The 17,379-nt window shown below is 30.0% G+C and overlaps 1 protein-coding gene across 1 annotated transcript in view; it reads right to left on the bottom strand.

Annotated features, from left to right (window-relative positions):
* Positions 1-12,306, bottom strand: part of LOC124368973 (aminopeptidase N-like) — a 47,666-nt gene extending 35,360 nt beyond the window's left edge. The window contains exons 1-3 of the mRNA XM_046826554.1: positions 12,185-12,306; positions 3,501-3,623; positions 1,089-1,258 (exon numbers count right to left, since the gene is read on the bottom strand). Of these exons, the coding sequence (XP_046682510.1) occupies positions 1,089-1,258; positions 3,501-3,620 (290 nt within the window). The 5' untranslated portion in view covers positions 3,621-3,623; positions 12,185-12,306. The remainder of the gene's footprint in view (positions 1-1,088; positions 1,259-3,500; positions 3,624-12,184) is intronic.
* Positions 12,307-17,379: the final 5,073 nt, after the last annotated feature.

Raw genomic sequence — 17,379 nt, 5'->3', positions numbered from 1 at the left:
CTTCAAGACTGGCTCATGGAAAGACCCTTTTACACCATGACAGAATTTTTTGACTCTGTAAACAGTACATTGTAAAGCAAGAGACCTGGATTTTAATTCATTGTAAATTTTGACGCCATTACACTTCTTTATGCTGATGTAAATAAAGAATTTTTGACTATTGACTATTGACTATTGACTATTTAATTTAATTCTTCAACCAAGAGAAAAATTAATGATTATTATTCCTTTCCTGCAAGCAGAAGGAAATAGTGCAGCAAAAATCCATTGGAGAATGTGCCGTGCATATAGAGAAAACATTATGAGTGATAGTGTTGTGCGTGGATCACATCAAATGTTTAAAGATGTATTCAAGGTTCAATTTGAGAAATGTCAAAGCTGAAGCTATTCGGCGATTTCTGTGGGTGTCACTCAACATCTTTGGTTTTCTACACCACTCACGTACAATACCATCACTCATAATGTTTTCTCCATAAATACGACACATTTTTCGATGAAGTTCTGCTGCACTATTCCCTTCTGCTCGCAGGAAACGAATAAAACTCCTTAATTCACAATTGGCAGGAGAATTAATAGAGGGCAGCCATGTTTATACAACTGCAGCTCAGAGCAAACTAGCTACATGAACTAGGCAGTGACAAATGTTCTAGCAGGGAATATGCGCAATCGACTACTGCCCACACTGCAGATCTGCCATGTGTCTGACCATAAGTGTGAGATCAGAGGTTGAAAAAAAGCAGTCCTTGTACATAAATGTGATTGTGGCGTTATTTTTTCATAACATTATATAGTAGTAGTTTTTATTAAAGGCTTGTGTGTTTTAAAAATCTTTTAACAATAGTTTATCTGTGTATCCTAGTGAATACTGCCTTCTCCTCTTAATGAAGTTTAAGACCAAAGTGTTCAATTGACTTGTTGTAAACCTTTATTAGAACTTAAAGGAACTACTATTTTAAAGTGTATGGATTAAGTATAAAGGAGGACTGTGGTAGGTTCAAATATTGCATCTGTAAACAAAGAACTGATTTTGTGGTAAGTGAAAAGTGTAAAAAATTAAATAAAAACCAAAAGTAGAGATGACTACTGACACTTGCTCCCCCTCAGTCTCATCCTCCTCAGAAGACTCGGTGTCAGCCAGCCTTGAGATGGTCACCTCTCTGTCCAACACATTGAGAGAAGGGTCAGCATGAAGATTCACTTGCTTAGGGCCCTCTCCATCTCCTGTCCCAGTCCACACCACATCGATACGTACTCGCCCCTGCAACACAGAACAAGGGAAATCAAATTTAATTGAAAAACAGAATACAATAAATAGTTTAGACATAACATAACAATAATAATAGACCACTTTATTAACATAAAACATCTTTACTTACATTGAACAATCATTGTCCTTAAAAAGATATAGCATTGAATTGAACACTTGCTAATGCTATGTCTTACACAGCTCTTAGTATTGTAATAGATACTTTCAGGAATATGCTTCCTTAAAATGATATAATAAAATATAGAATATACTTTATTACAGAACAGATACAAGAATAAAAGTTAACATCAGTACTTGCAGGAATTACTAGCTACACTATCCAGTACACGTGGCTAGCTCAACTGAAAGTTGTACTTAATTGTATAGTGTTAACATGTTATATAATATTATAAACATAACATTTTTATTAGTGATAACTATAAATTTACAAATTAAAAACATATAGAGTAAAACTGTACAAATTTCTATATTTGAAAAAACCTATCAATATTAACCAAATTGAAAAGCCTATTTTTCAACTTATCAAAATTTTTATTATTTTTACACTTTTCACTTGAAAAGGCAAAATATTAAAAAAAACATTGACCCAAAAAAGCTTTTTTTTAAATTGACTCATTTAACTTTAGTCTCATGAAAAGCCCTAGTACGTCACCTCTTGTTCTTTGGTAAACTCCTATTTCCACTTTTCTCAAAGAAATTTTTTAATACTTTGAATAAAAATAAATATATTAGTGGTAATTTTCTTAATCATTTATAAATAGGCAATTCAGATTCATATCTTTTCTTTTTTTGTAACTATTCTAGTGAAGTGGTTTTGTGTTACGTTCAAAGGTTGTATGGTTATATTGTCAGCAACTGTCCCCAATTTTCTAAATCATAATTTAATTTAGAGTGAATTAGTGCAAAATAAGATATTCTCATTAATTAATCATCAATAAACTTTCTTAAAAAATAAAAACTTCTGATATTTCTTCTTAAACCTACTAGAATGTTGTTTATATGCAGTTTCAAGCTTAATCTTTCATAAACGTTTCTTCCTAAACATTAATTTGTTCAACTTGATCAATAATTTCACAACTGCAGTTTGAAATGGCTTGATAATCTAATGAATGAAATTTCAACATATTATTGAATTGGTATCCTTTTAAATCAAAATGTATAAACTTAGAGGCTTTCAACTGATATTGAATATCGTGCAGGCGATCTACTGATCACTGTGGGTTGAAGTAAATCACATGCTCTTAAACATTAGCGAAATATCAGAAGTTAGTTATACTCTTAAGACTAAGCTTTCTTATAGTTTATAGCATTATAGGCTGCCATCAAGAAAAGGCATGCTGTGACTCTAATAAAGCCTAAGCTGGTGTTCTCTGAATATAGACGGAGTTGCCTCAAAATTGTAGAATGAACTTGGGTTTTGTAATGGCTATCACTAGGGTTTTTCAAAACCCAAATTCTAGCCCAATGTTATACAAGTTTTTGTGCCTGAAGTCAAATTTAGTTTTTGCTCCCCTCATCTGGAATACAAACCTGGATTATAGAGATACAGTAATTAAGGTTGTACAGAAGAAATTCTCTTTGTGATTTAACTGGAAGCTTTTGGAATTTGTAGAAGTGAATATGCATCAGGAACATATGTGCTCTTTCAGCTTGGGCAATGACTGATTTTAAGGTCTTTTACTGACTAGTAAGGGAGTCTAAAGGATGAGGGAATTTCTGTCCAAAGACCTTATCCCTATTATGGACTATGCAATCCATCCAGAAGTGCTAAGATGCAACGGTTGTAATGCATTTCTTTAATGCAACCTGTATTCTTTTAGTGACCTTGGCAAATTGATCAAAAGCATGACATTGGCATATGAAATGTAACTGTGTAATTGGATGCTCACATTATTTTTGTTGGTGTGTACATTCTACGAAATCCCCTAGGTTCTTGTCTCTGTGGCAATTGCATAAGTTTAGTTTTTGACTTTACATAATCTATTTATTGTACTAACAATGATTTTCTGGTACTATGCTGATTCTTCTCATTATTTACTTAAAATTATTTGTATTCAAATTTAAATGTATATAGTTAGAAATAAAACACTATGAACATAATACCTCTATGTTTTAAAATAAAAAGCTTAACAAAAGAATTTTAGTCTAACAGTAAGAATGTTCCAAATGGGCCATAAATGTTCTACAATAACATAATTACTATGGATAAAGAGATTGAAAGAATGTTACACACCTTAAATACACCATCTCCAGGGTACGGATAGAGATCTAGCCGATAGCCCCTGGGTACTACATCTCCTCTTGCAGCAGCAACAGCCACAGACAGGCACAGAAGAAGTATTCTGTACGCCATCAACTGTTTTAATCAAATAGATGTTTACATTATAATAAAACTCTTTATTACTAAATACATATTTATACAATAATAAAACTCTTTTTACCAAGAAACCATATGCTTTATTTTGTTGGCAATATGATAAATATTTTGTGTAGCAATTATTCTTTTATTATATTAAATATTTATTATCTTTTAAACAAAGCCCAACTTCTATGTTTATCTGTTTTCCAGATCATATTGAGTTTATGGCAGATCACTTAACATTTTTACACAAATGTAAGGATAAAACTTTCAGAGTGCCTTTCAAAGTAAGGTAGTTCATAAAATTGTCTTCTTATATTCTCTTGTACATTAGGAAGAGCTCCCTCCAGGTTATTGTAGATTCCAAACATATTGAATTGACAAACCCAGTCGGAATGAATTAAAAGATATTCTATAGTGCATCTAATATATATATATATATATATATATATATTTCTAATACCAATAAAAAATAGTCTCCAAAAAATTTGGCATGAATTGAAGTTTGCCTGTTCATAAATGAGCACTATGATAAACAAATGCAAATAATTTTGTAAAATATTTTTGTAAATCCCTAAATAACATTAAAATACCAGTATATTGTACTTTTTCATGAGAAATCTTTAAAAGTACTGCACTTTAAAACCAGGACCTATTTGGCTGTTGCACAAATGTATATATAAAAAAAAAAAACACAAGACAAGTCTTTTACTCCACAAAATTCTTCCTATAAAACCCAATCCATCTAGAAATCAATACAGATGAATTCAATTCAATTCAATTCAATTCAATTTATTCACGAAAAAAAACATCAAGTTACATGCATTGCTTACACAAAACTACAAAAACCTAAAAAGGTTTGCCTGTAGTCAATACAAACTAATTATTATTTATTTTGATGTGGTTGATCTTCATGAGCAGCTCTAATTAATTTTTGAATAACCAAATGTTGTTCAGTTTACAGTATTAACAGTTAATTCCTTACAATAAGTATAAATAAATATATAATAAATTAATAACAAGAAAACTATGTAACAAAAATAATAAACTTCAAATCAGCAACAACAATAAATTATGTACAAAAATAACACGACAACATTTTTAAAAAGCCATAACAACACAAACTTCAAAGAATAACAGGACAAACATAACAAACAAATTAAATATTTATAAAGCTTCACACAACGAGAACTGAGCAATTTTAAACTGTAATTTATAACATCTAACAATACTTCTAAATTTTTAACAATGTAACAAATCAAAACAACAATACAATAATTTATATACAATAGTAACTTATTTCAAACAACAGTGCCAACAACAGTAACAATTTCAAGCTTCAAACATGTATATTTTTTAACATTAAAAACTGCCCTATTTTAAACCTTTACTTGTTTATATGTATTACAATTTTGAAGGTCCTCAGGCAACCTATTAAAAAGTGTTGGAATTAATCTCTCTCTGCCTGGTTCTTTTACCGTAGCCATTGTTTAATCCTTGGCACTACATACAATCTTTTCCTCGAAAAATATTTGTGGATGTTAATAGTCTTATATTCAAGAGAAAAATAAAAAATCAACGTAATTAATGAAAAAGAATAATTTTTTGACTGGCAAAGTTTGTGTAATATGAAACACTGTGATCTCCTCTCGTATGCAATGTCTCATATGGTCAGGCAGTATAATTTTCAAAATCCTTCTCTGTAAGTCTTCTACTTGTAGTAACCTTGTGTCCTACTGCACTTCCCCATGATCTAATCCCATATCTTATAATTGATTCACATAAAGATGCATATATTAGGTGCAAAGTATTATATGGCAAATATTGTTTTAAATAGTAGAATTTTCCCAGACATAATCTTAATCGTTGACATATTTTATTAATATGAAAATCCCATTTTAAATGTTTGTCTATTGTTACTCCCTAAATAACAAAAGTTTCACAACCTGTTCTAACACATCACAAACTACAGACATTATCAATATACAAACAATCGTGGAGACAAGAGTATGTATGCAGTTTTATATTAGCTTGGACACTACTTACCCTTGGGGAATGAATATGCATGACTTTTTGATTTTTTCCCATTCATAACCAATCCATTAATCATGGCACACACACTGTTAACCTGGTAAAGTCATGCTGTAATTGTCTTTCTGCTTCCAATACATTTTCATGGGCCACCACAAGCGCAGTGTCATCTGCATACATGTATACTTTTGCATATTTTCATCAAATTTGGTATTTCATTCACATATAGTAAATATAGTATTGGCCCCAATATACTTCCCTGTGGTACTCCTGAATTTAGTATTGCTCTTCTGCTATATGTGTCATTGATTTTAACAACTAATTTCCTATTTTCTAAATAACTTCTGAACCAATCTTTCAAATTTCCATTAATTCCATTTTTCTCAAGTACTTTAAGTATTTTGCAATGCTTTAGGGAGTCGAACGCTTTCGAAAAATCAACAAAGGTCATGATATGTGTTTTTTTTCATTTAATGTATTATTTGCAAAATCTGAAAAATCACTTAATAGTTCATTGGTGCCTTTACCTCTTTGATAAGCGTATTGACTTAATGTTATAATTTTGTTTTTCTGTCAGATACTTTGTTAAATAATCCCCAACATACCTTTCAATTATTTTGTCTAATACAGATAATATCGATATTGGACGGTAGTTTCTTAAATTCTTTGTGATCATCTCCCCTTGTATATCGGCCTTACTATTTGCAGTTTTAAGCTTATCTGGAAATCTTCCACTTTTAATTTGACGTGTTAATCATTTTTGTGATTAAGGGTGAAGCTACACTCTCACACTCTATGATGTCTTGAATTCTAATATTATCAATTCCCTGGACTTTTTCTTTTTCATTTCATTTATAATTTTAATAACTTTTCCACTACTTGCCTTTGGTATATAAAAAAGATGTCAAATTTGTACGCTACAATTCTCATTCTGCTCGTCCAATATACTATTATATCACAGTCATGAACTACTTTATCCACTTCTTTTGTAAAGATGTCCACAAATCCCTGACAAACCTCATACTCCTTTAAGCCTCTTCCATTTATAAAAAAATTATTGATTGTATCATCAACAACAGACTTTTTTTTTTGTCTTCCCATTATACAATTAATTTTAGTCCATACATCTTTAATATTTTTTTACATTTATTTAAAACTTCAAAATAATACTGCCTTTTCCTTCTTAACAATTCTTTATTGATCGAATTGCGTATCTTTCTGTATTCATTTTTAATAAATAAGTTATTGATATCCTGCCTCAATTTTTTAAAGCAATTTTATCCCTATTTCTCATCATTTTAATAATATTTCCTGTGATCCATGTTTTTTTATGTCTCTTATTTTTGCCCGTTTTTACAAGTGTGTCTGTACATTTCTCATATGCTTTGCTAAAATTGTTAATTAAGTAATTACATAAAAAATTTGTGTCATGACTGTTACCGTATGGAACAGTCCAATCGCACTCAAATAATACTTTCTTTTAATATTTTTTTATCAATCCTATGATAAGTAGACAGACTTTTGTTATGTGGAAAGGACCCACTATCCGGTTGTACATTGATAAGGCAAGTATATAATGGTCAGCCAGTTTCAACTTCAGTAAGAAAGCCTCTGCTGTAACCTTATCAGCCCTGAGATAAACGTGATCAAGACAGGATCTAACTAGTCTGTTTCCCAAAACTTTCTTCCCTTGTAAAAACCATTTTATATATGAGACTAAACCGTTTTCTGCCATTAAATTTTTTATAATTTTGAACTATTTAAATTCTAGATCTGTCAAATCCAATATTGACATCTCCTATAACCAACAAGTTTTTTTTCATTTACTTTTTCACGTATTACGTTTTTCCAGGTCAGTTAAAAAACTCGTACAGACAGACATATTCTTAGTAGGGGTCTATATAGTGCCAGAATATTTAAATTTAACTCTAATTCATTTTTCCTCACATTTACAAGAATTCCCTCACAACATATTCACATTTATTTTCACCTGTTCAAAGCTTAAATTATCTTTTACAAATAAACATTATTCCTCCACCTTTTCTTGCTTCTCTCAGACTACATAAACTTACAAAATTTTCCAACTTGAACAGTTCTATCAGGTCATACTTTATATTAACTTCTGTTTAAAATAACTACATCCAATTTATTAAGCAAAACCTCCAAAATAACCCAAAAACTGGTCCCAGTTTTGTTTTAAAAGACCTTATATTTACATGAAGTGTTAAAAAACCATTACCCATATTACCTTCAACACAATATTTTTCAAAACACATAATATCATCAAAAGTTCTACAATTAATTTGATCTTCTAAATTGGTTACATCTCTGTCCATTAAGAAAAATTACAACAAAAAAATGAATTGAACCTAACTAACCAGTTATCCCATCCTATCCAAGTCAGATAACTTCTTAATGTCAAAAACTTTACTTGTGTCTGTTTCCCTCATCTTGACAACACCATTCTTAAACCAAATGTACTTGAAATTTAATTCCCTTCCCCTTTGTTTTGCTTTCAACATGAAGGTCTGATACTTAAGAAAACAGCAGTCAAAATCTTACCAGTGAATAAGTAAATCTACTGTTATACTTGATAGTAGCATATAAAGAAAATGTGGAAATATTGAATGCTTGCAAATATACTATGTTTTAAATAAACAACCATTGCTCCATTCAAATGTAAATTACCAAACAAATTGATAAACTCTAAGTATCTAAATACATTTTTCACTTATATTCAGGTCTAAACTCAACCCTCATCATTCTAAGATCTCAAAAATATAGTATTCCCAAAAACTACAAATCTGGTATCCCTTTATGGCCAAAAACGCTTGAGGCTCACCATGCAGGAAACTGAGTAATATCCTTTTGTTTAATTTAATGCTAGTTCTAGAAAAAGCTCGTATTTTTTCTAAAAAGACTTTTAAGAATTGCTTAACCTGTGAAATTCATTGAAACTGGTGGACAACGACTTACATTTAAAATCTATTCACTAATGTTCCAATTCCAAAAACACTTGAGTGCCGATGACTGAGCGGTCTAAGTCGTTGGAATTTGGGTCTGAGTTAGAGATAGCACAGGTTCTAATCCTGTCTGTGATGTTGCACTTTTTATCAGTACCATCAACCTTGTACTGTATCGACTCTCCCCCTTATTCTGTTTGATAAGATCCTCGCACAGGCCAGTGGCCCATAAGGACGGACAGAATAAGGCTTAAAAGGGAGATCAGGGGGAGGGGATCGGATCGACTTCAATTCATAGCATTTTCATGTAAAGATGTTTGAACAAGAGTAATACATTTCCCATATTGGTAATTATGAAATTGCTATAACACATCCAATGAAATTACTTTGAATTCAAGAGACAAATTACCATCAAACAAGGGATTGGCTGTGGGATTTCTTTCCTTTATTGCCTATTTTTACGAATGTCTTTTTGAAAGAATCTAAATACTAACTAATTTAAGCTGCCTTCAAACTACAGATTTGGTACAGATGTGATGGCACCTTCATCATCTTCCTTTATGAAGACTCGAAACTTAATTAATTTTAGACAATAATAATGGGATTCTATTAACCATGGAGTGGTAAATAACTGTGTAAATCACACTTCTTTTTTGATACATCTATGATATGAAATAGGGCTGTTCCTGAGAAAACAAAAAAGGAAGAAAGAATGTTATCTAAAATACCAATAAAACTATCAAAACTCTGTCTAAAAAAGAATCCCAAAAGTAGATGGTCTTTGTATCACAGACTATGTCTAAAACTTCAAGGTAACGCATTCAATTTCAATTAAGAACAATATTATTTAAAAGTATTCTTCATCACAGTCCTCCAACCCTTTGGGTATCAGACAAAAATTTTTTGTTGTGCCTGAGAAATACTGGCAACATGTACACAAAGATTACTGAAGAATAACAAACTGTTTTTAGGCTGTTTTACATTTTTTCCTGTAACTTTCTTGTTTGTTGTTAAAGTTAAAGATTGTTTTAAAGAACTTGTACATAAATAAATTCTGTAACAGTACACATTGCACCTTTTTACAAAACAAGTTTAAAAATTTAAAGTGATAATACAAAATTAATCTACCAAATATAAAACTATATTGTTCCTTTTTTGAGTAGAAATAACATTCTTTACAAAATTTCAGATGCAAATTATTGGTTTTACAATAAAATACAATATTTATGACACTTTGAAAAATTGTATATGTTTGACTTTTTAATTTTATTTCACGATATAGTTTATATTTATAGTAGATATTATAGCTTCAAGGAGCTGTTGCTATTCTAAAGGGTGGACGGTGCTGCCAAGCAGCCTAGGGATAGTGTAATGGATTAGTTTTTTTAATTTATAACATATGTGCATTTTTTATACTTGCAATAGTATGTAAACTTGCTTGTTGTGCATGTATTAATTAATTTTTTAAGATTGTAATGTAAAAACCTTTTACCCTTAATTAGGGTTTGCATAAAGGAAAAATAGATTTTACATATAGTAAACACAATTAACAAGGGGAACGTTCTGATATCTGGACGTTAATAATTTTAAAAGGCATGTCCATAAAAAAGGACATTAGTATTTCTCCGTATTTATTCATACATCCGAATAACCAAACGTTACCACCTAAAGGGTTCAAATACTTTTTCTGAAGACATGAAGAATTGAACATTTTTTTCATTTTTCCACAAGTTTTAGGCATTTGAAGCAGAATTTATTGGCATCTTATAATCAGGCTTAAGTAAAAACAATTTAAGGTAGGGATGTGAAATTTGTACAGTACGTATTTATTATGACATACGGAATGTCGTGTTTCTTACTTATACAAAAATTAAATTTCCCAAAAATATAAATTATTATAACATGTCACGCACTGAAATTAAACTCATCTGCATACTGTAAAAAAATCACAATTTTATTCTGACATTTTTATTTTAACCTGGTTTTAAATTTATTTTAAATGCCTGTAGTTCCTCATAAAGTAATAAAAATATTTTACTATTGATTCTGTCTTTCAGAAAGAAACAATTAAGAAATTGTCCACTTACAGATTAGCAATAAAACTAATACCATTTGATGATGTCCTTTCTCTAATAGCGTTTTAAACCATAAAGCATGTTATATAAAGGAGATAGATAACTAGTATACAATTATTTTTCTAGTTATTTGAAATCCAAAAACAAATTTTTAACCTGTTCTACTTTTTAATATTAAAATTTAATAGCATTTCTTGGATAACTGATTGTTTTAGTTTCATAGGGTCTCAACAACCTTATGAAGAAATGTCTTGTGCTTAAATTTAATACCAAGTGCCATTCCAAAATAAAATAAAAATCATCTAATTTAATAAGATCCCAATACAATATAAGAAATCAGCTAATACTTTTAAGATTTTAAAGAACAAAATTTATTTAAGATGCAGAAATTAATCATATACATACTGTACATAAGGGGTGCTGTCTAATAACAAAGTAGACTGAATGAAATTTAATTTGAGAATTAAAGTTAAAACCTTTCTTACAATAAAATCATTATATTTATTACAATTATATCAAACATAAGTCTAGAAAATAAAAACATAAAATAAGTATTGATTTAGTTAATGATAAGCCCTTTTATTCAAGACTTAAAATAAACTCTTTGTCTACAAGTTTTCAATGATAAAAAAAACAGTTGTAAACAATTAGGGCAACGCAAAATGTAATCCATAAACCCAAGAAAAATTGCAGAATATAAGATCAGTTTATACAAAATGGCGGTCACAAATGTGATCAGAAATTGTTTACATCAATGACTACCATTATGTGAGGTGTCATATGAAGAACGATAAACCTGGAATATTTTAATATTGATGACTCTCTTCCTGGGCTGGGTAGATTTTTAAATCTTATCAGTAGCAGATATTTATGTTTATACACTAATCCCACTTACTACAACTCAGGATAACTGATGTGACTTTTGTACGCATATCTCGAAAGACTAAATAAGATTAAAATTTGTTATAGCCAGGATCCTAAAATCCCCTTTATAATTCTCCAATTTATCAAGGTTTTTATCTTAATACTTAACACAATTAGAAATCCAAGTTTTTGAACTGCATCAATATGAATACACTACTGATTTTATTCATTAAATAAAATTCAAATGAACAAATCAAATTTGACGTGTATTAAAATATAATATTTACTATTTACAATTGCTGTGTACTTTCAATACTAAAACATATAGTAATTCATAAAGCACTCTTATTACATCAGAAAGTACAGAATGTTTTACATCATCTACCTTTAATAAAGGTTAAGGAGAAACATAACATTTGGAAAATTGAGTGGAAACCATAAAGCAGTTATACCCTAGCCAAAGATCGTAACTAAACACGGTTTCAGAAATAACTTTACCATAAAAATCAGTCTGACATCTAGTTAAGAGCCTACTTCAATAATATTATTACAAATAAGTAATTTTAATTGCAAATACTTAGTTCCAAACATTGACTGTCAAATGTTACTAAGGTTATTGACGTACCTAATTACCTGCTCTCGGCCCTGGACACACACAGACTGGCTCCCTCTGATCCGTGAGATGAGGACCCAGCTTCCTGATCCAATTGTGGCTTGGTTCAGAGCATTAATACGGAGGGATTGTTGTGTCCACCGGTACCTCTTTGGCACTTAGTTTATAAAGGGATTTACTCCCTATAAATACAATAGTTCAAATGTTATAGCTGTGTAGTTCAAATGAAATAACACGATACATTCATTTAGGAATTACTGAATATTTTTAAATTAATATTTTAAATACATACTTATAATGTATTGATTTAGTATTTATTCAATAATGTTTAAACCAAGATAAAAGAAGAATTTTAAATATCTTGAAAAACAAAAGAATTACTGTAATATTTATTATTTTTTGTAGTATTATATTTCAGTGAACAGTTAATATGTTTTACGTTAACGGGTTATACATTTTTAATACTTTTAAGTGGTCCAAAATATTTTGGATTTGGAAAATATTTCTTATGTAAAGTTCATAGCCTTTTAAGATAAATTTTGTCAATATATAAAAATTAGAAACAATTTTACATAAAAGTAATCAAGAAAATTTAAACTTAATACATTTTTTATTTTGTTAGGAAAGAAATTTTAAGTACATGTAATTTTCTTCAGTTGTACTTAATTTTAAAAATATATCATTTCCACAAGTCATAGATGAATAGAAAACATACCACTCGCTGAAGCTATAACAGGAACATGTACGAATATCACATTTTTATCTTTAGACATTTTTATTTAGTTCCTATTTTAAATGCTTGTAACTTCATGTGGAATGATCAAAAAGATTGTTTTACTTTTTATGTATTTGGAGAACTTATACAAATTTAACATAAATAAATTTTTCTAAACTCAAAATCGATTGCACCATCTTAACTAATGTTTAATGTAAACAGACAACTAAATACTAATCCAACTACAAGAAGGTTGAGCATTGTTATTGCTGAAATATTTTTTTCTAATTCCATATTACATACTGATGTTAAATTTATTGATATTTCCACTCCCAGTAATTTAAAAGATTCACATTTGTTACAGCTGTGTAGCCTAAGTGAAAAAATGTACATTAAATATGTGGCACCTGTTGATGAAAGAATTATTTTAATTTGACATGATCATAAAGTAAATTGGTAATTTTTTTAATTAATAAAACAAATCAGTAACAAAATTAGTGATACAAAAAAGTTCACGAGCATGTAAAATTAAGTTTCTTCAGTAACTCGCTGAACCATTTTGGCCTTTTACAACCCTCAATTTAATCTTTATATTGCAAAGGTAAAATTTAATATTTAATAAAATGGATTTCACGATTTAAAATACTTACAAATCTTAAAATTAATTACGTAAATTTAGTTTGTTAACTTTTTATATATTGTACGGCTACTACATTCAGAAACAAATTTTGCTTATAACTTAAGAAGCTGCTTGAAAAGATTCTACATTATTCAGAACTTTCTAAAATCAAATGAAAAATGCTTTTATTTTAAAGAGGCAGATTTAGGGCTGTTAAGCCTTCTCTTAAACTAAATCTCTTACCATAAAAAGAAAATAACTAACAAAAATAACTGGTTCGCTATGCTATACTTTAGCTTGTGGAAAAATTCCAAATGAGTAGAAAAATATCTGTGAGGTATCATCATTTACAATAAAGACAAATGTTTGTAAATGGAATAACTTTTGTAAGCATTCTGACTAGTCTTTGTTTTTATTGCAAGCATTATTTTCTTGTCAAGATCTGTTATACCTAATGTATTTAATGATCAATAAACTTTCTCATTCTCTTTCTCATTTATTAGCTGAATTCTCGGTTACATTTCTCACAAAATAGAATGTATAAGCATGATAGGATATTTTAACTGATTGACTGTTCTTATCAGTAATGTTTCAAGAACATTACTGATAAAAAGTGTGTCTTTTAAGAAGTTAAAAGTGGTTATAGAGATACATTGAAAGAGTAAAATGCTGTGATCCTTCTTGAAAACAATTACTAGAAGAATATTTGCTGAAATTATTATAATTGCAAAGTATTTTGAGTTACATGTACAGTAATGTTATTTTCATGATTAAACAGTGCACAGTATGACAGGCAAGATCCACCAGTCCCAGAGTTTCAATGGTCCCCGCTATTTTAACTTGTCAATGGGAAAATTGATGCAATTTTCTAATCTAGTAACTGCACAAATTATATCACATCTCTCTCCTATCTGCGTCAGATCCTTAACAGGTTGCTTGCCAACTCAATATTTTCCACTACTAATAAATATTTATTATAAAAGTAATTCATGCAATAAAAAATATAGAACTGCATGTTACATTAAAATTATTTAGTTGAAATGTCTTTTTAGATTTATTTTATCATTACATGTAAAATTCATACATTTAATTGAATTTTAATTGAATGAAAAACTATTTGCATACTATTTTTTACATCATGTAATGCTATGTTTATTAAAAACATAATGAATTTAAATATGTATTTTCAATTTTGTTTTAACTTTATACAGCTTTCTTTACTCTTAACATCTATGGTTAAAACATTACAAACCTAAATTTCCTAACTAGTTTTTGTTTGTTTGTACAAATGTGTTGATTTTGTTGATCAAAATTAATGTTATTTCTAATGATGTAATGATTATAACTTATATTAATAACAGATCTAATTTGATACTCCTTAACATACTATACATATACTGGCTATAAACAATTAGAATGTTACGATCGGGAAAACATTCTTAACACAATCTGTTTGCTTTAATTGAAAAATTACTCTTTTATCAATAATATTTTATAACTTCCTAGATCATGTACACTACAAATTTGCCTTAGTGTATATGTACCAGATGATAATCTGTTGACAACATGAGTGACATGTAAGTTTCTATCCATTACTAGGAATTATTCCACTCCAGGAGAGGAAAGCCAATATACCATTTTATAGAAAAAATTATCCATCAGCAACACTAATTTGATATTTAAATGATAAATTTTCACAGGTCATACTTTTTTTAGCTTGACCAATAACAAAAATAAATGTAAACTACTATGAACACTACTGCTACACAAGACATACACACTACTAGGTAGTATGTGAACTACTTTGTACTTAATATTTACTATTTCATAAACCTAAATAATAATAATTATTGACTATTTATATAGTTCAACTATTTATATAGTTCAACTATTTATATAATTCAACTATTTATATAGTTATTTATGTTTCTGATGGATGTTTTTAAATGTGCCCAGTTAAAAATTCGAACTGTGAAAAAAGTATCATATGGTAATTTTTTTAACCATTTGGCTACCCTCTAATGTTGGTCCCATCTGTCAACAACCAAAATTAACTGAACTGATGATTAATTCATTTATTATAGAAAATTCCTCCATAGATTTCATAAAAAACTAAGCTGTGTCCTGATAAAACATAAATTGGTTCTTAACTCCTAGACTATAGTGCATAGATATAACTTTTGTAATTAACACCTAATACCAGTATTATTATTAAAATGACACTAACAAGCTCCAAAACTCCAAAATACCCCTGTGGCACATGTAGTATAGGAGTTAAATACTCAGGGATACTTTGTACTGGAGAATGCAACTTGTGGTACAGTACCATGCAAGCTGTATTAACATGACGGAAAAACAACTGAAAAAACTTGGTAAAGAAGAGATCAATTCATGGATCTGTAAAAATTGTTCTCAAAAATACATATCTGAAGTGAGCAAAACCCCAAACATAGAAGAAATTAAAGACAAAATTGTGAGCGAACAAAGTACAGGAGATTGCGACCTTGAAACCTCATTATCTCTTGCGGCAAAGGTTGGAAATGCGCTTCTACTGGAAAATAGAGAATTAAAACAGTAAACTGTAGAACTCAGCACTCAAAACTCAAAATTATTATTGCAGCTTCAAGAACCTGCAACTACAACTACCAACTACAACTGGAAGAGCTAGCAAGTGAGAAGATGATGTTCCTTAAAAAGTATGATGTGCTTGTAGACAAAGTCCATGACATGGAAAGCAAATTAGTGAAAGAAAAACAGATGAGACACGAATTGGAAAGAATATTCGAGGAATAGGACCAAGACCGAGAGGAAGCTACTGCCAAAGACACAGCTAAAATTAAGAACCTACTAAATGAAATAGAGCAGCTAAAGAAAATAAAAAACAATCTAAATACTGACACACTCACTAAGGACCTCACAACTACCGGAACACAGATCACGGAGAATAACCTAATAATGTTAAATAGTAATAAAACCAGTAAACTCATTCTGAAGGAACTAGCAGAAATGAGAGTGAGACAAGAACAAATGGTCGGCTCTATTAAAAATCTTCATGATCAACTCACGTATTTGAACAAACGAGAGTATGTCCCCTGTAACTTGAACACAACCACAATATCGACTCTAAATAAAACCCGGCTAATGACCAGGAAAAACTAGCCCCGACACCAGACAGAATTAAGAAAAACTATTTTAGCATATCCCTACAAGCCCAAAAATTTGGGGATGATTGTAACACTGTAAACCAGCCACACTTAAGAACACAGCAGAAAGAACCTGAAGCTCAGCGCGAACAAGTCCCACAACAGAGCACCAATGCTGAACACGCAGACACCAACCACAGAACTAACAAATTCAAAGTTACTCTGTCTCCTCCAATAACTGCAACCAAACTTAACCCCGGAGATAGCTATTTAGACTTCTACGAAAAATTCATCAAACGGATTAAAGAAGCTCAAAAATCATCAGGGAACACTTCCCCACTGACAAAGATAAAATGCACTTCAGGAGGAAGTAAAAATAACAAATATTTTTTAAAGGAGAACAGGAAAATACAAGTAAAAATTAAATGTCAAACTTACTCTTGCCCACCAAAACATAAACTGACTGCCAAAAAAGACCCATAAGTTAGCACACTTCTTTAATGAATCACAACCGGATCTCATCATAGTAACAGAACATGGTCTCACACAGGAAGAGTTGGAAAACACATGCATAGAAGGCTACTCTCTGGTGGAAGGTTTCACAAGGAAAACACATAAAAAAGGAGGAGTAGCAGGATTTGCCAAACAAGGCATGGAAAGACATATAAAACTCCCAAAACTAAGCAGTGAAAAATATGAGCTAATCTGTGAAACTGCTCTCTTCGAAGTA

The sequence above is a fragment of the Homalodisca vitripennis genome, chromosome X (genome assembly GCF_021130785.1).
Source record: "Homalodisca vitripennis isolate AUS2020 chromosome X, UT_GWSS_2.1, whole genome shotgun sequence".
NCBI lineage: Eukaryota > Metazoa > Arthropoda > Insecta > Hemiptera > Cicadellidae > Homalodisca > Homalodisca vitripennis.
The sequence above is the reverse complement of the archived record's forward strand: the minus strand, read 5'-3'. Positions and strand labels throughout refer to the sequence as shown.